This window comes from Myotis myotis, unplaced genomic scaffold, assembly GCF_014108235.1.
Source record: "Myotis myotis isolate mMyoMyo1 unplaced genomic scaffold, mMyoMyo1.p scaffold_m19_p_10, whole genome shotgun sequence".
In the NCBI taxonomy this organism is placed as follows: domain Eukaryota; kingdom Metazoa; phylum Chordata; class Mammalia; order Chiroptera; family Vespertilionidae; genus Myotis; species Myotis myotis.
In genome coordinates, this window is record NW_023416314.1 from 46,977,204 (window position 1) to 46,996,426 (window position 19,223).

The 19,223-nt window shown below is 36.5% G+C and overlaps 1 protein-coding gene across 9 annotated transcripts in view; it reads right to left on the bottom strand.

Annotated features, from left to right (window-relative positions):
• The window catches only part of SBF2 (SET binding factor 2), a 357,871-nt gene that overhangs the window by 179,150 nt on the left and 159,498 nt on the right, over positions 1–19,223 (bottom strand). For all 9 annotated transcript variants that reach the window (XM_036325356.1, XM_036325358.1, XM_036325355.1 and 6 more), the window contains 3 exons: positions 12,168–12,290; positions 10,722–10,832; positions 9,007–9,112 (listed from right to left, as the gene is read on the bottom strand). In XM_036325356.1, coding sequence (XP_036181249.1) covers positions 9,007–9,112; positions 10,722–10,832; positions 12,168–12,290 — 340 coding nt within the window. The remainder of the gene's footprint in view (positions 1–9,006; positions 9,113–10,721; positions 10,833–12,167; positions 12,291–19,223) is intronic.

Here is a 19,223-nt window from a genome sequence, read left to right on the forward strand (position 1 = left end):
ACAAAAAGGGGGCGATTTGTCCTGCCATAATTCATAAGTTGCATATTCTTAAATGTTGCAGTGGCCATATTTTATATGAAGAATAATCTCTAGAGTGCTGAAAGAGCCAAATATAATTTTAGACAAGAGAACTTTGTGACAATGAAGGATAACCCTTAATAGATATGTTGTCTCAGAGCATTTGCATTTATTAAAGGACTAGAGGCTCGATGCATGAAATTCGTGCAAGAGTAGGCCTTCCTTCCCCCGACTGCTGGCACTGGCTTCTCTCTGGCACCAGGGACCCGGGCTTCCCTCTGGCCGCCAGCAGGCACCCAGGACTCAGGCTTCCCTCTGGCCCCAGCTTCGTCCGGAAGGATGTCTGGTATAATTAGCATATTATGCTTTTATTTTTAGAGATAATTTGATACAAAGATAGAGATAGCTATTTAATAGCAGCACTTAAGCACCATACAGAGTAAATGAAAACAGTCTTGAACCAGGATTCTTTGGAACTGTTCTCAAATAATATAATGCAGCAACTACATACTTTATGTGTAACTCTAACAAGCGTAGCACACTCATCAACAAGCACTCAAACGGTCAATCATTGTCTTCCTTTGGTATTTTTAAATAGTTGCCTTTAAAAAACTAGCATAAATATTTAATCTTTAATTTTGAAAAGTGATTTACTTCCTGATGACATTCTGAAGACTTTCTACAACCCTATGCTCAAGTATCAACAAACAACTATTGCATGAAGGCCTTTCATGGTTCTACACATTGCTTACTTCTTCCTTATGCCGGGAAAGCCCTTCTCCCCCTTGCTAGCTAGCTAAACATTAGCTCTTGGTATCTCTATTACTGCACTAATTATACTGCACTGTAATTTTAAAAAAATACCTGTTTCTCCACTAGGCTAAAAGTATATCTGGGATAAGAGCTATGCTTTTATATATTTACTAGAGGCCTGGTGCACAAAAATTTGTGCACGGGGGGGGGGGGGGGGGGGGGAACGGGAGGAGGGGTCCCTCACTCCGGCCTGTGCCCTCTCGCAGTCTGGGACCCCTCAGGGGATGATCACCTGCTGGCTTAAGCCCACTCCCCGGGGGATTGGGCCTAAGATGGCAATCAGGCATCCCTCTGGCAGCCTGGCAGCCCTCGGGGGATGTCCACTTGCCAGCAGGGAGCAGGCCTAAAATGCAGTCGGACATCCTTAGCGCTGCTGAGGAGGCAGGAGAGGCTCCCACCACCACCGCTGTACTGGCAGCCATCAGCCTGGCTTGTGGCTGAGCAGAGCTCCTCCCATGTGAGAGCACCCTGACCACCAGAGGGCAGCTTCTGCATAGAGCGTCTGCCCCCTGGTGGTCAGTGTGTGTCATAGTGACCAGTCATTCCCAGTTAGGGTCATTCTGCTGTTAGGGTCAGTATGCATATTACCCTTTTACTATACTAGAGGCCCAGTGCACAAAACTTGTGCACAGGTAGGGTTTCTAGGCCTGGCCAGTGAGCAGAGCCGATCTGTGGGGCCAACGGCAGGGTGATCGAGGGGTTCCCTGCTGTCACCTGCTTTGGCTGGCGTGGGGCCTGTGGGCAGCTCCTGTGTTGAGCATCTGCCCCTGTTGGTCAGTGCACATCATAGCGACCTGTCCTTCTGCCGATCAGTTGATTTGCATATTAGGCTTTTATTATATAGGACAGCAGGGATCCTCAAACTACGGCCCGCGGGCCACATGCAAATACAAATATTGTATTTGTTCCCATTTTGTTTTTTTACTTCAAAATAAGATATGTGCAGTGTGCATAGGAATTTGTTCATAGTTTTTTTTTTTTAAAACTATAGTCCGGCCCTCCAACGGTCTGAGGGACAGTGAACTGGCAGCCTGTTTAAAAAGTTTAAGGAACCCTGCTATATAGGATAGAGGCCTGGTGCACGGGTGGGGGCCAGCTAGTTTGCCCTGAAGGGTGTCCCGAATCAGGGTGGGGGTCCCGCTTGGGTGCCTGGCCAGCCTGGATGAGGGGATGATGGCTGTTTGCAGCTGGTCACACCCCCTTCAGGGTGGGGGTCCCCACAGGGGTGCCTGGCCAGTCTGGGTGAGGCGCTGAGGGCCGTTTTCAGGCTGGCGGGTGACTGAAGCTCCCAACCTCTCCTTGTTTTCTTTTTCTTTTTTATTCTGGGATTTATTTACCTTCTATGGCTGTCACTGGAACTGAGAGCTGGCTTTAGCTCCGAGGCTCGGCTCCAGCTCTGAGACCTCGGCTGCTGAAAGCAGGTATCTGGGTTTGTTTGGCTTCTATAATTGAAACACTGTTGCAGCTCCAGCTCTGAGGCCCGGCTGGCTTAAAGCCGATTTCTGGGGTTTGTCTAGCTTCTATAATTGCAACACTGTTTCTTAGAGTGCAGCTCAGAGGCCGGCAGCAGCAGGTGGGGAACCTTGGCTTCCTCCATCACTGGAGCAAGCAAGCCTCCTGTTCGCTTCAGCTGCCTGGCTGCTGGCCGCCATCTTGGTCGGCAGTTAATTTGCATATCGCCCTGATTAGCCAATGGGAAGTGTGTCGGAGGTACGGTTAATTACCATGTTTGTCTATTATTAGATAGTTAATATATATATTATTATTGATAGTATTACAGATGTCTCCCCTTCCCCTCCTTCTCTATCCTCCTCCTCCTAGCTCCTACCCACCCCCCTAGGTCTTCACCACCCTATTACCGTGTCCATAAGCTATGCATATAAATATAGCTTTTGAGCACTTTGGTTTACCTCTTCTTGTCCCCTCAATTCCCACATTGAGGTATGTCAGTCTGCTCCATGCTTTGGTTCTCATTTTGTTGGTCTATTCATTTTATTCATTAGATTCCACAAATAAGTGAGATCATGTGATATTTGTCTTTCTCAGATTAGCTTATATCTAGCATAATAGTATCCGTGTCCATCTATGCTGTCCCAAAGGGTAAGACATCCCTCCTCTTTTTTACAGATGCATAGTATTCCATTGGGTACATGTCCCACAGTTTTTTAAAATATATATATTTTTATTGATTTCAGAGAGGAAGGGAGAGCGGTGGGGGGCGAGGAGGGAAGAAACATCAATGGTGAGAGAGAATCACTGATTGGCTGCCTCCTGCACGCCCCACACTGGAGATCTAGCCCTCAACCTGGGCCTGTGCCCCAACCAGGAATCAAACCGTGACCTCTGGTTCATAGGTTGATGCTCAACCACTGAGCCATGCCGATCGGCCCCCTAAGCTTTTTTATCCATTCATCTACTGATGGGCACTTGGGCTGTTTCCAGATCTTAGCTATTGTAAATAACGCTTCTATGAACATAAGGGAGTGCATTGGTGTTTCAGGGGTTTTAGGGTATAGTTCTAGAAGTGGGATCACTGGGTCAAATGGAAGTTCCATTTTTCATTTTTTTAGGAAACTCCATACTGTTTTCTATAGTAGCTACACCAATCTGCACTCCCATCAGCAGTGAACTTATATTACCTTCTCCCTACATCCTCACCGCACTTGTTTGGTGATTTTTTTAAAAAAATATATTTTATTGATCCTTTACAGAGAGGAAGGGAGAGAGATAGAGAGTTAGAAACATCGATGAGAGAGAAACATCGATCAGCTGCCTCCTGCACATCTCCTACTGGGGATGTGCCCGCAACCCAGGTATATGCCCTTGACTGGAATCGAACCTGGGACCTTTCAGTCCACAGACCGACGCTCTATCCACTGAGCCAAACCGGTTTTGGCTGTTTGGTGATTTTTTGACAATAGTCATTCTGACAGGTGTGAGGTGATATCTCATTGTGGTATTAGTTTGCATTTTTCTGGTGATTAGTGACCTTGAGCATTTTTTCATACATCTCTTTGTCATTTGTATGTCCTTTGGAGAAATGTCTATTCAGGTCCTCTAGGCCTATGATTTTTTATATTTCTATTCCTATTAACTAGCACAGGACCTAGTACATGGTAATGGCTTTGTAAACATTTAATGGAAAAAAAAACTACATTCCTGCAGGTGGGCATTACAGGAACTTTACTCTTTGTGACATTTATTAAAACAAATTAAGTTATAACTATCTTCCCTAGAGATCATTAGGCCTCTACAGTTGAGTACATATTGTAAGCCATTTCTTCAAAAAAGTGCTCCAGAATAGGCTTGTGAAAAGATTTCATTTGTTTCAAATCACCAAGGAAAATAGCTGATATTCAAACTGTTAAAAAATGATTGACCATAGATATTGTAAAATACCATTCCTTTTTTACCTAGAGGGAATTATGCCATTCATAGTAAGGTCTAATTGATGTATACTCAATTTCTCCAACTAGATTTTTTACTCCATATAATGAAAAGGAAAATGCCTATTTCATTTTTCCCATTATAATTGAGGATAACACTAAAATAAGTAATAAATGTTATATTAGTAAACTGGGAAAACTGGAAAAAAATCGATCTAAACTATAAAGCTGCTGGGAAAACTACTTGGCATTGATCTTGGCAATGCTTTGTGCATGTGATGCCAAAAGTGCAAGCAGCAAAACCAAAAATAAGCAAATAGGTCTATCAAACTAAAAAGTTTCTTTACAGCCAAAGAAATAATCTATACTAATAAAAGGGTAATATGCTAATTAGACCGGGAGACCTTCCAGGAGATCTTCCAGACGTCCTTCCGGACAATTAAGGGCAATCAGGCCAGAAGGGGAGGGCAGTTGGGGGTGTGCAGGCTGGCAGGGGGGCAGTTGGGGGCAATCAGGCCAGTGGGGGGGGCAATTGGGGGCGAGCAGGCCAGAGGGGGGGCTAGTTGAGGGTGAGCAGGCTGGCAGGGGGAGGCAGTTGGGGGCAAATCAGGCCAGCGAGGGGGGCAGTTAGGGGTGAGCGGGGGGGGGGGAGGGCAGTTGGGGGCAAACAGGCTGGGGGGGCAGTTGGGGGCAAGCAGGCTGGCAGGGGGGTTAGTTAGGGGCAATCAGGCTGGCAAGGGGGGGCAGTTGGGGGTGAGCAGGCTGGCAGATGAGCAGTTAGGAGCCAGCGGTCCTGGATTGTGAGAGGGATGTCTGACATCCCTGAGGGGTCTCAGATTGGAGAGGGTGCAGGCCGGGCTGAGGGACACCCCATCCCATGCATGAATTTTATGCACTGGGCCACTAGTCTATCTAATAAGAAATGAATATCCAAATATGTAAGAAACTCATACAATTCACAGAAAATAAAAACAACCAACAAACAATCCGATTAAAAAATGGGCAAAGGCCTTGAAAAAACATTTTTCCAAAGAAGACATACAAATGCCAATAGGTACATGAAAAGGTACTCAACATCACAGTCATCAAGGAAATGCAAGTAAAAACCACAATGAGATATTTTATACCTGTTAGAATGATTATTATAAAAAAGAAGAGAGGTAAGTGTTGGCAAGGCTGTGGAGAAAAGAGAACCATTGTTCACTGTTGGTGGGAATATTTCCAGCTATCATGGAAAACGGTATGGAGATTCCTCAAAAATTTAAAAATAGAACTACCATATGATCCAGTCATTTCACATCTGGGTATATATCTAAAGGATATGAAAACACTACCTCAAAGAGGTATCAACAGCCAAGACACAGAAACAATCTAAGTGGCCATAAGTGAGTGAATGTATAAAGAAAATGTGGTATATATAATGCAATGGAATATTATTCAGCCATAAAAACAAATCCTGCCTTTTGTGACAACATGGAGAAAACTTGAAAGCATTATGCTAAGTGAAACAAGTCAGACAGACTAAAACAAATATTTCATGTTCTCACTTCTATGTAGATATAAACTCATACAAATAGAGAGTTGAATGGTTGTTGCCTGGTGCTAAAGTTTATGGGAAATAGGAAAATGTTGGTAAACATCCCAGGTATAACATGAATAAATTCTGGGGATCTAATGAACAGTATGGTGACTATAATTAACACACACACACAATAATTATGTGAGGGTATGGAAGTTTAACTAACCTCACTGTGGTAATCATTTGGCAATACATAAGTGCATCAAGTCATCGCATTGTAAACCTTAAACTTACATGTATTATATGTCACTATATCTCATTAATAAAGCTGGAGAAAATAATAAATACAGATGATACAAGACTAATGTTGTTTGACTAGGAAAACAGAGTGACAATGGCTGAAGGCCCAACATCATTTTAGTCTGTGATTTTTAAAATGTCCAATAAGTAATATACAGTAAACACTGGGAGTAACTATTCTAAAACTAGTGTGTTTGCAGTTAAAATCCAAATTTTATGAATACGTATGACAACAGATGTTATGAGAATTTCACAAAATTATTTGGGGCAAGGAGAGACACCTGAGTTAAACAGCTATGGATTCCATTAAAAAATCAGAGGGGCTATAAAAGCCAGCTCCTATGAACACAATCTTATTAACATAATAAAAACTACAGCCTTTCACACTTATTGCACAAATCTTCAGGTAACCAAAAATGGTTCACATGATCTGCAACAAGAAACAAACAAAAAAAGATGGCAAGTAAGAAATGAAAGTAATTAACAGGAAATTATGGGGAATGAATGAGATGGGTGATCGTGGAAGTCCATGTGATGATTGCAGGCAAACCCAGAGAACTCTCAAAATGTAGAAAACAAATTTATTATCATGACAATCCTTAGAGAGAAGAAGCAAGGAAATGTTATCATACAATGAGACCTTTCACAGGAAAACTAGTCAAGGCTACAAAAGAATCTTATAGTCCTATCTGCTTCCTGTCTGTGCTTTGTAAAATCCACCCCCACCATCCACCCCCAACCCAGATAATGAACTCTGATAATGGTCTAACATTGGCTTTCAACAACAGTCCAACTGAAATGACTGGTGATAAGAGCATGCCTTTAGACACAATTATCAGTACCACATGCTCTAGAAACTACAACTCTGCATACAGCGCTGTTTCAGAGGCAGCTTTCTTTATCCTTTCCTGTCTTATCTTTTCCTCAGTCTTTCCCTGAAAAATTAACTTTTGAATATGTAAGCAAAATACTTAAGAGTAAAAGAATGAAATTTGATCTTCAAATGAGTAATCATCATGTTTTTTTGGCACACTTCATCCATTCACAGAATATCTCCTAATAAATGAAAATTGCCATTCTCTTCATGGCTAGCACATTCATTCTTTAATTGAACAAACACCGATGCCTTCTGTACCCAAACACTATGCCAGACATATGGGACACAAATAATAAGTTCTAATTATTCTTTGATTATTCTCTTATCATAAAGGCAGTTCTTGAAGCCACAGTCTAGTAAGGGAAAACTCCATATTAATAAATAGGGGAAAAATGTAGAGAAGAATTGCTATACAATCCCTGGAAATATCTGGGAATCAATATATCAACCCTGTACTGCCTATCTCTAGACATTTTGTTATTTGAAAAAAAGAAAATCTCTAATTTGTTCAAGCATTGCACTTAAAAATTAAGTTATATATATAAAGTTATATAGTTTTACAAGTTTTGAAAAACATTTTTATTGCAGATAAAACACAAATATAGAATACCATAGAAATTAAATGCACAGCTTAGTGAATATGTTATAAACATGGGGAATGAATGAAATGGGTGATGGTGGGAGATGGTGAAACACTATCTAGATCAAGAAGAACTTTGCCCTTTTTTTGGCTTTTTTTCCAGCTACATTTGAATTACAAAACAAGCAAACTTACTGTTGGCATTGGCTTACTATTCCACTGTACCCATATCAAAGGATAATTTAAAAAATTATAGAATTTTAATTTTTCTGAAAATTAGGAATTGGTTTTGTTTAATCCTAATGAATCATTGCATGAAAAGGAAAGATTGATAAAGCAAACTTTAAATAAATATTTATAAAATCTTTATCATTTAACCTGTGCAGCTTGTCTCCTTCAAAGTTCTTAGATGTTCCTGGAGCCTATTATTACTAGATTCTACCATTAAAGTCTTTATAATGGATCAGCAAAATAGGACACTACACCTCTGATTCTATTTAATAAAACAGATTCCAACTTCCAACACACTCTGTAGTAATTCAAAGATTACCACTTTCAGGGGAGAAGAGAAGAGTTTAGAGTTTGAACTATTGCGGGGAGGCAGATGTAAATGGGAAGAACCACTGCTCTGGGCTTGGTATCACCAGCCATCTCTATTAGGATACTAGAAAACTCTACTTATGTTTTTTTTTAATTTTGTTTTATTGCTAAAGTATTACAAAGAGTATTACATATGTCTCCTTCTACTTATGTTTAATCTCTTCTAAGGCTTTCTAAATTTGACTGATTGAAATAGCAGAAGAAGAATAAGGATGGAGTCACTAATGAAAAAGAAGTGGTAAGGTACAGAGCTGAACAAGGAGCAAAATTTGTGCAAGGAACTAAGAATTCTATGGAGAAGCAAGTATGAAACCCAGGGCAGGAAAGGTTATAACTGGAAAAAGACAAACACAGATGGGGAACAATTAAAAGACTGAATCAAAGAGAGGGGGCACTCATGCGCAGTCATATATAAAGGGCAATTAAGTGGTAAAGTAATTGGGAATCTGACATGCTTACTGTTAAGTTACATTACTCCTAAAATGAAGTACAGAGCTGTCCAATGTACAGAGAGCACTTCTAGTGCCTCCCCCCAATTCTTTATCCTAGCCATTGGTCGGATAAGGACGACAAGATTTTTAGTTTCATCAGACAAAATTCTATAAAACTAATTCATCTAAGGAAAAGCAAAATACACTATCTTTTAATCTTTTAAAGCATAAAGAAAATATGTCTACTTTTGAAAAATCTAATTGACTCCAGAGTAAAAAGGACCTTGGTTAAAGTGTTTTGTGTGTTTTCTTTTTTTTTAAAAAAAGTATTAGCCATGGAATCATATATTTTACATATCAGGTATATAATGGTTTGCTTTTTATTTTCTTGATTCAGGTCAGGTGACGTGAGCTTAAAATAAATCTTTTTTTTTGTTTTTGGTAGGCTTCCACAAGAGGAGTTTGAAAGTCGGAGCGCATACCCAACTGCTGGAACAGGAGAGCCACACTAGCGCCTGTGACAGGAAGACTGTCATGCAAAGGGGTCTGGATCAGCTGCCTATCTCCTGCGCCCAAGGAGAACAGCTTCTGCAGAATAGGGAAAACACACACAAACACATCAATGATTTCTTGCCAGACATTTTCTTAAGGTAAAAAAAAATCCCTTTGTTGTTCAGATTTTGAGTCAATGATGAACATATTAAGATCCAATTAATAGATGCAAAGGGTGATAACATAATCCAAAACATTCAAGTTACTCTGTGCCCAAGTGAATATGTATAAGAAAATCCAGTAGTTGAAAATTTAGTAACAATGAAATACAAAATCATTGCCAATCATACTTAACTGAAAAATAATAAAATGTTAAAGTCAACATTTATATGCCAATTATATCTCAATAAAACTGGGAAAAATAAGAGAAATATAATATGAACCATATATGTAATTTTAAAATTTCTAGCAGCCACAATAAACATTTTTTAAATTAAAAAATAAACAAAATAAAGTCAACAAAAATTCCACTAAAATAAAGGCCTATAAAACAATTACACTGCTTTAAAGGTTAGATTCAATTGTGACCAAACTCACATTTCAAATTCTACCTTTGGAGCACAAGTAGAAGAGTAAGGAAGGCAAAAAGGGGGATAAAAACTTAAAATAACAAAAGACACTAAGACACACAGAAGACTGTTAAAAAGGCAAAACGCAGTGAAAAAAATGGTACTGTCTTTGTAAATAATCTTGGCCAGACTGAGGTTAAATCATGTAATTTACATAAGAATAAGCAAATTAAGTGATCAACTAATCAATTCTAGGGCTTAAGAAAAGAGTCTTTAAAAAAAACGTATGCTGCCTTAGGAACATTAAATCATAGAGCTGAGGTTCTTATTTTTATATTTCAGATACAGCTATGATAATCTTAAGACAGAAGATGAAAATCACATGACCACTTTGAGAAAGTTTTATGTTAGTAAAAGAACTTAATTTAATTTCTCATTTGAGGCTCAATCTATGGCAAAATCCTGGGGAAAATTTCAGGTATAGATTATACTTTCCAAAGATCTGTGAATTTGGATCATGGTCAATATTGCTATTATTAAAGATAGCAAACTGAAATAAGAAAAATAAACCCTTTCAAATTTAAATGTAAGCTATTCTATTAAAGATTACACACAACACTCAAAATCGCTTTAGGACCACATATAATTACTGTTATTCAGGGAAATGAATTAATGATTCTATTCAAAAATAATTATAAGATTACAAAAAATTGTTTTGAAAATTTTCTTAATGTTATCTAATTTTTTCACTCAAAAATTTTCTGATTTAATTAAATGAGGTATAACTATATAGAGGAATAAAAGGAGTGTAAAGAACACATTTTAAAAGTTCACTTTAAAAAGTATATTCCCAAGAAAATGTAAACTGGAGTTCAAGTTACACAAAATATGACTTCTAATTACGCTATGTGAAAGGTGACCCCTGTGTTAAAATTAACCTCATGACCTAAGAAAAGAATGGAATCTTGGGTCTCTAGAAGGCAGACCATAGGGACAATGCTTAACTAAACTAAAATCCTCTTTAAAATGAAAATATTTAAAGAATTCTTTTTCCCCCCTTTCTTCACAAATTAAATTAGCTGAGAGAGAGGATAAGAGAAACAGGCACTCGCCACTACCTTTTTTATTCAATTTACCTGAGACCCTCCAGCCGCTGGGACAAGGCACGCACACAGGTTTGCAATGAGACTTTCCAAAGAGACATTCAGACTGTCCACATATACAGTGTAGATCAAACCCAGGCAAGCCTGCAAAGGGAGATGCATGCAGTTAGCTCATGAAAAGAGTAGGCACTACAAATAAATTGCTGTGACATCTGCCCCTAGGACAATTTCTCTTTGAACCTAGCAGAACACATTGGACAGTGACCATGAAATAAATTTTAAGCAGCAAAATGTTATTAAGTTTATTAAGTTTTCCTCCAGAACCAGAACCTCTAAATGAGCTTTTGACAGGAGCTTATAAAAAGCAGAAATCCATCATTTGTAAAACAGGTGTTTGTGCTGAGATAACCACTCTAGCAAATTTGTGGGTCTTAAAACTGTTGTTGTGTGTGGGTTCTTTTTTGGTCTCAACTTATTTTGCAAAACATCAAATTTCAAGATAAACATTTAGAAATTTTATCTTGTTTTGTGATTCTTATAAATTCAGAGCATTTATTCTACATAACAATGTAACTTATATGAATTATTACAAAAAAAATTGGGACAAGATATGATTAACACTTTAAACTCAGAAGAAAGTAGGTGATAAAAAGACAAAGTGCAATCCTTATGAATCTTTCAGCGTATTAAATGTTGTAACTCCAAAACATTATTATTTGTTAGGAATCACCTCACTGTCATTGAAATACTGACACCAAGTTAATTTTTCTAAAATACATATAATCTCAACAATATGGAAAAGTATGCCAGAAATTATGATTAATTTCCCAAATCCTTGGGAACTTTTTGGGTATAATTTATATTTCCAAAGAACTATAATTTTGGACCATGGTAACATTACTAAAACTAAAGGTAGCAACTGAAATAAGAAAAAAATAAGCCCTCTTCTTTCAAATCCTACACATATTTATATCTAAATTAAAACCTGTTCTTACATTTGAAAATTCTGAGTGTCTAGAAAGCAAAATATCTGAAAGTTAAAAATATTCTAAAGCTATTTTGGCAAGGGTAGGATCAGAACTATTTGAAAACACAAATACCCCTCCTCTTCATTTCAACCTGGATTAAACAAAAGAAGGTGAATAAAAATACACAAAGTAGTTATATTACTAATGTATTTTAAATATGCTACAGGTAATCAAATTATTTCTTTAAGATATATACAATTTGGAGTCAGTAAAAATGTTTTGGAAAAAAGCACTACATTCTTAAAACTTAAATAGTCACATTAACTTTCTCAGTTATTTATTTCATCCAATATGAAAATATGTCTGCTGTTAACAGTAATTTTATTGACAAATTCCCACATCAATTTATTTTAGCTATAAAGATGTTTTAAATACTAAGAACTTGTTACCATGGCTCAAAACAGATTTATACAATAATATATGTCAATGATGACAATGAGGAGTTCTTTACCCTAAAAATTTCTGGATAATATAATCTGGATACCAGCACCAGGCTTTTGGGAGCAAACACTTCTGCAGGCTGAATTAAACCAGTCACTTCCACTTCACCTTCAATCTCTTCCTTCTTTGTTCCCTAGAAAAAGAGGTACCATAATCAACACAGAATTTCCTAGGTTTATAACTCACAAAAGAAAGACATATACACTTCCATATAATTTTCAAAATCCAAATTTAATTCAAAATAATTTATAATATAGTTTACAAAACTGAAACTAAAAATAAATAGCATACTTTGAAAGGCATCAAAATTATAAATCAGGACACACTTATTTCATTTTTGAAAAGCTCCAAATATATACCACAACTTTATTTGAGCATCTGGTTTCTGTGTGAGGTACCAGTAATAAAAGGTAAATTAGACATATTCAACTTACTTAAATAGCAATTCCAAAACTAAAAAGTACATTCATTTAAATGGAAAGTCAGCATAATGATCTCCAGTTCCATACATGCCATTGCAAATGGCAAGAATTCCTTCTTTTTTACAGCAGCTTAGTATTCCATTGTGTAGATGTAACAGTTTTTTAATCCACTCATCTGCTGATGGGCACTTAGGCTGTTTCCAAATCTTAGCTATGGTAAATTATGCTGCTATGAACATAGCTAAATAAGCCCATCAGAGAAAGATAAATATCACATGATCTCACTCATTTGTGGGATATAATGAACAACATAAACTGATGGAACAAAAACAGATCCAGAGACAGAGAAGCATCAATCAGACCATCAAACCTCAGAAGGAAGGTAGGGGAGGGTGGGGGTAAGGGAGAGAGATCAACCAAAGGACTTGTATGCATGCATATAAGCATAACCAATGGACACAGACAACAGGGGTGTGAGAGTATGGGGGGGGGGGGGGGATAAGGACACATATGCAATACCTTAATCAATAAAGAAAAAAATGGAAATAATTTTTAAAAATAAATGCAAAGTCAATTTTCAAGAAAAATCTGTTTTAGAAGTCAGGCACTAATTTTAATTTCTGTTTTCCTGCTTGTCTAAATCTTTTAAACAAAAGCGATATTCATTTAGAATTCCAAGGCTTGCAGAATGCTCCATGCTCTCGGAAGTAAAGCACAATCAGCTCTAAATTCCTTTTGGCCCTAAGCAACAAAGTTGATTTTTTAAAAAGAAAGAATATTTTTATACACAAAACTAATTCCAGAATGAGCTTCATGCCCCTGAACTGTACATTTAAAAATGGTTAAAATGGCAAAATTTTTGTCATATATATTCTAGCACAATAAAAACATGTAAAATAAAATAAAAAATAGTTTCAATGACTAAATATTATTTGTTAATGAAATAAACTTTGAACAATATTATTCTCGTTTATTAGTAAACATTTCCTGTGCACTTATTGTTCCATAATACTATATAAAGTACTATAAAAGTTTTAAACAAAATATAAGACAAAGTAGTAAAACATTCAGATTTCTAGATGGTACTATAAGATGTAAGGACATTTTTTCTAACTAGAATCCTCTTTTCTTTCCTTTCCAATAATCAAAGGTCAGCTTAAAATGTATCTTCCTTCCTGAAGCCTTTCCTTGACTGATTTTCCTCTTACTCTAATTCCTGGTTCAGTTCAGCAACATATCACATTTGGTTATACTTATTACTCCTGCCAAACCTCTCCCCAAAATGCCATATCCAACTTGACATCTCCACTTGAATAATTAACAGGTATCTCAAACATGGAAATCATAGCTTCAATCTTTCTCACCCAAATTCCACTCCTCCTGCAGTATTCCCTATCTCAGTTATTGAAAATCCTATTTTTCCATTTAGCAAATCAAAAATCCTGATTCCCCTTTCTTTCATATCCCATATCCAAACTGCTAGCAAATCCTAATTTCTCACCCTCTCCACTGCTACCACAATACTGTGAGCCACCATCACTGCTTGTCTGGATTATGGTAACAGCCTCCCTCAGTCTGCTCTACTTCTCCTTAGCTCCACTTTGCTTCCCTGCTGCTCCTTAAACATGCTGGGCATCCTCCCAACTAAGGGTCGTAAGCATTTGTTCCTTATTCCTTTGCTTGGAATACTCTTTCCACCAATATGCTAATGACTAATTCTGTCATCTCCATTAGGTCTTTATTCAAGGGACATCTGCTCTTTAAGCCTTTGCTGGCACCCTCCTTGAAACTGCTAGGCCCTAACACTCCCTATCCACTTCCTTGCTTTATTTTCATCCATGGCACTTGTTATGTTACCATCCACTATATTATCCATTTCATTTATTTTGTGTTTTGCTCCATGAAGACCAGGATTTCTGTCTAGTTTCTTCCCTGGTAATTTCCCACTTCCTAAAACAAGAGCTGAGCACATAGTTGATACTTATTTACTCACTGCAGATATCCAAGGGGGGAACTATCCATTTAGTTTTTATATGTGTGATATGGTCCATATGCTTTTGAAAGATTTTCATTTGCTACAAAGCAAAAGCTAAAATTAGGTTGCTTGCTTTCTGGAATCCTTACAAATAATAAAAATGTGATGAATATAAATTTACCCAAGATTTCCACACCTAATTAATCATATTCTTCATGGATTACTAATAAATTTGAAATGACAAAAGAATGACTGAAATTCTTGAAAGAGATAAAGCTATCCACATTTTTATGAGATTGTGATAAATGCCCTAGAGTAACATTAGAAGTCAGCTTGAGTAAGTAGATAACCATTTCAAATAAATGACCAATAACCTACTTTAACCAAAACACAAAACAGAATGCATCGGTCATTTTTTAAAGCTTAATTTAGTTCTCTAAGTAGAATAGTTATTAACAAGAAAGAAGATCCAATATAATTTAAATCAGTGTTTATATCCTTTTAGTACAGACGGTGACCTTTACTTTGTAAATGGGCCATAAATCATAACATGTTGTTATTCTAAATTCCAATAGCTCTCATACAATACATCTTAAGTTTGGAGAAAATTCATTTTTTTTTTTCAAAGCAAAATGTACTGCTATGATAAAAAAAATTTAAACCTCTAAACAGTTGATCAAAATAAAGTTTGTTTTAGGAGATGATAACATGGTGTTTTTTATCAGATTTTTCTATTAACTTATCATGTGAGACAGGGGTGGGGTAACCTTTTTTCTGCCAAGGGCCATTTGGATATTATAACATCATTTTCGAGCCATAAAAAATTATCAAATTAAAAATTAGCCTGCTATTTTTGGTCAAACATTTAATTCACTCACTCCTAATGCCTTGGTAGGGCCAGACCAAATGATTTCATGGGCCTTATGTAGCCTGTGGGCCGGATGTTCCCCACTCTCGATGTAAGGGAATATTGCCTCTTCTCTGTTCCTAATAGAGTATCTTTTGTATAATAATTATGTAATTATATTGGCTTTATTTGGTTTGTGTTTTACAATGAGAGATTTTCACATATTGAAAATATCTGTAAACTTAATAAGCAATAAATTAAAAATAGGTTATGAATGTAATAGGTGCTATAACAATGCCCTGCAATTTAATGTTCTATTGTATAAAACATTTTCACATATTTTATCTCATTGAACTATATTTGCAAGTGTTCTAGCCTAAGATTATTCCTTGACTTAAATAGGTCTCCTTAAAGATACAAATTTACTTTAAACACTGTTTACTGAATTATCTCACAATGATTGCAAGATCACCTTACCTCTTATATGTATCACAAGCACAAGCTACAACTTGCCCATTTATAGACCTTTCTCTACCCATTATTATTACGGACTACATCTGCTAGTGGGATTCCTAACTTCTATGCAGTTTACATTCTTATAGTTCATAGTCTCTCTACTTCAATAATATGGTATAAATTAGTAACCACCATATAAATTTGCCCCTGAAGTGCTACTGCCCTTTAAACATATCCCGTGACAAAAATGCTAATAATTTCTAGATTATTGGTTTTATGGAATGTATCCATACAGTAGAGGGGCACAATCTTTAGAAAGTTTATCCTATCACTCAGGCTGAGCACTTCAAACTCATCTTTGTTGCACTTCTAATACTTGATTCCTGTCCCTTCTACCCGGAAAAGATTTGTTTCATTCAATATCCTCTCTGTACTAAGTTCATTTTCAATAGCACCATTTCACACTAAAACTTTCCTACAGACTTTTTAAAAGCACAGTTTAAAAAGCAGGACAAAAGGAATTATGCAAATAACAAACTTTCAGTTCTACATTCCTTTTTTGAAATGTAAGTAATTTGTTACAGTGTACTATTACCTAGAATTGCCTCTGTAAAGCAATTTAAGGACTTAAAATTTTTTTAAAATTGAAAATAAAGGAGTCTAAGTAGTTGCAAATCCTGTAAAGTCTACAATTCCCTCTGACAAGCATCTTTATTTCTTGCCAAATAATCTGTTAATCTGTTACATGTCCACATAATAAAACCTATTTATCCTGCATTGGTCTGGAAAAATGATGACTATGTGAGAAATACACATTTTAGGATAAAAAGGCTTTATACAAATTAGGTCACTAGTCTTCAATCAGAGTCTAGTCTACCTCTAGCATAAAACAAACAAACAAAAGTACGCTAGTATTTCTTCCTTCAATAGCTCCTGGGCTTTACAGTATCTTGAAGGTAGAACAAATTAGTTTATGGGGCTACTATATATTCACCTAGAAAGCTTCCTATTTTTGAGCGGCACAAAGTTCACAAGTTGTTGTTTTTTTAATATACTCATAAGGCAGCATTTTCCAAAGAGTCTTTTATTGGAAACAAATAGATATTACTTAGGAAATGGTCTACTAATCAAAGAATTTTGGAAACAGTAAAATAAAGCCAAGTTAAAAAGATTTCTTTGCTGCAGAATTTCTCAGACTTTGGTATGGAAATTTTGTTTGTATAATGACAAGCAAAGGAGATAAAATATAAAGCATATCTCAACTTTTTCTTGTAAAACATGAGGGGATTAAGAAGTACAAACTGGTAGTTACAAAATAGGCCTGATTTATTTTGGAAATAGAATTGACCTGATTTGCTGGTGGCTATCCTTAATGTGAAAGATGAAAGAAAGGGAGGATAAGAGATAATCCTACATTTTTTGTTTGAACATCTGGATGGATAGCAATGTTAAATTGAGATTAGGAAAATTAAGAAGAAACAGACTGAGACTGGGAGAAAGAAATGGGGAGTAATCAGGAGGCAATGAGCCTTGCATATATTAAAGGCTCAATAAATGTGAATTCCATCCCTCTTCCAACCACTGTTTTATCCATTATAGAAAAGCAGGACAGCAAGAAGCTGAAACTCTGTTAAGAAATAATAGCATAAAGTCAATTACATCTCAACTTAAAAAAGAAAAGAAACAATGGCTATAAAAACAATTTAAAGGTAATCATAAATATAATCATAATATGCTTCATTTATATTGACATGGGACCATCTATATATATAAAAGCCTAATATGCAAAGTGGCCCCTCGGGAGTTCAACCAACAGAGAGTTCGATCGATCGCCATGACGGGCACTGACCATCAGGGGGCGGCACGGAACAAAGGAAGGCGCTGGCTGGCAGCTGGCAGCCACTAGGGATCCTACCTGTGCATGAATTTCATGCACTGGGCCTCCAGTATCAATATAAATGAAACAAGTGAAAAAAAAGTTCTTATATGATGTGTATGTGTTTTTACATATGTATATTTTTTAATTAAATATGTTTACATTTTTAACTTGAAGGAAAAAGGCCTGAAAGGTTATACTCCAAAAGATTAGCAGTTGTGCTCTGGCTGGTGTGGCTCATTTGGTTGGAGCTTTGCTGCATACATCAGACGGTGGCAGGTTCTCGTCCTGGTCAGGGCACAATACCCAGGTTGGGTGTTAGATCCATGGTCAGAGTGCATGTGAGAGGCAACCCAGCAGTGTTTCTCTCTCACCTCATGTTTCTCTCTTTCTCCTTCCCTTCCTCTCTCTGAAATTGAAAAAAAACAACAAAAAAGATTGGCGTTGTCTTTGGGCCATGGGATTATTGTTGATATATACCACATAAAAGTACTATACACATATCCAGAGAAAACTAATTTTCTAAAATGTTTACAATTGTATTATCTTTATAATAAAAAGTTTAAAGTTATAAAAAGTAAACGGAAATGAATCAGTATGTGTTTATTTATTAAACACTGACTACTAAGTTGGCCACATAGTGGATGTCACAGAAGGATAAGTACAGACTGTGTCAGGAAATTTATAATCTAGCTTAAGTGCTAAAACCAACACAGATGAAATAACATTAACTAGTACAAAATAATACTGTAACATTTTGAAAATTCATATTTAAAGTGCTCAAGAAATCTGAGAAGGGACGAGGCTCACAGCAGCGAGCTAGGATTTAAGGGATGAATACAATAGTTAGAGGGAAAGGGAAAGGACAAAGAAGGCTCAATTCAACAAGGAAGCAAATCGAAACACTCAAAGTGAGGTTAGCAAGTTTAACTGTAATTTTAATTTCATCTCCCTAATTTTAGTCCTTATACATCTTTTGAAAAACAGGATAAACTAAACACTAAAATTTTATGATAGGTATATTTAACTAAAATTCCTTGCCTATGTTGACATTATTAGTTGATAAAATGGATTAACTTACAATGCAATGTTTCTTATTTTTAACTTAAAATAAAATGTTTCTTATTTTTTAAAATAAGAAACGTGACAAAGGCAATTTGTTGAAGGTTTCAATTTTTGGCATATTTTACTTCAATAGTTTTTTTAAAAAAATATTTTCATTGATTTCAGAGAAGAAGGGAGAGAGATAGATAGAAACATCAATGATGAGAGACAATAATTGACTGGCTGCCTCCTGCATGCCCCCTACCGGGGATCTAGCCTGCAACTTGGGCACGTGCCCTTGACCAAAATCAAACTTGGAACCCTTCAATCTGCAGGCTGACGCTCTATCCACTGAGCCAAACCAGCTAGGGCTCAATAATTCTTAATGCATATTTCCCCTCCAAATTAATGTCAAGTGAATTAATCAGAATTAATGAATTAGTCAT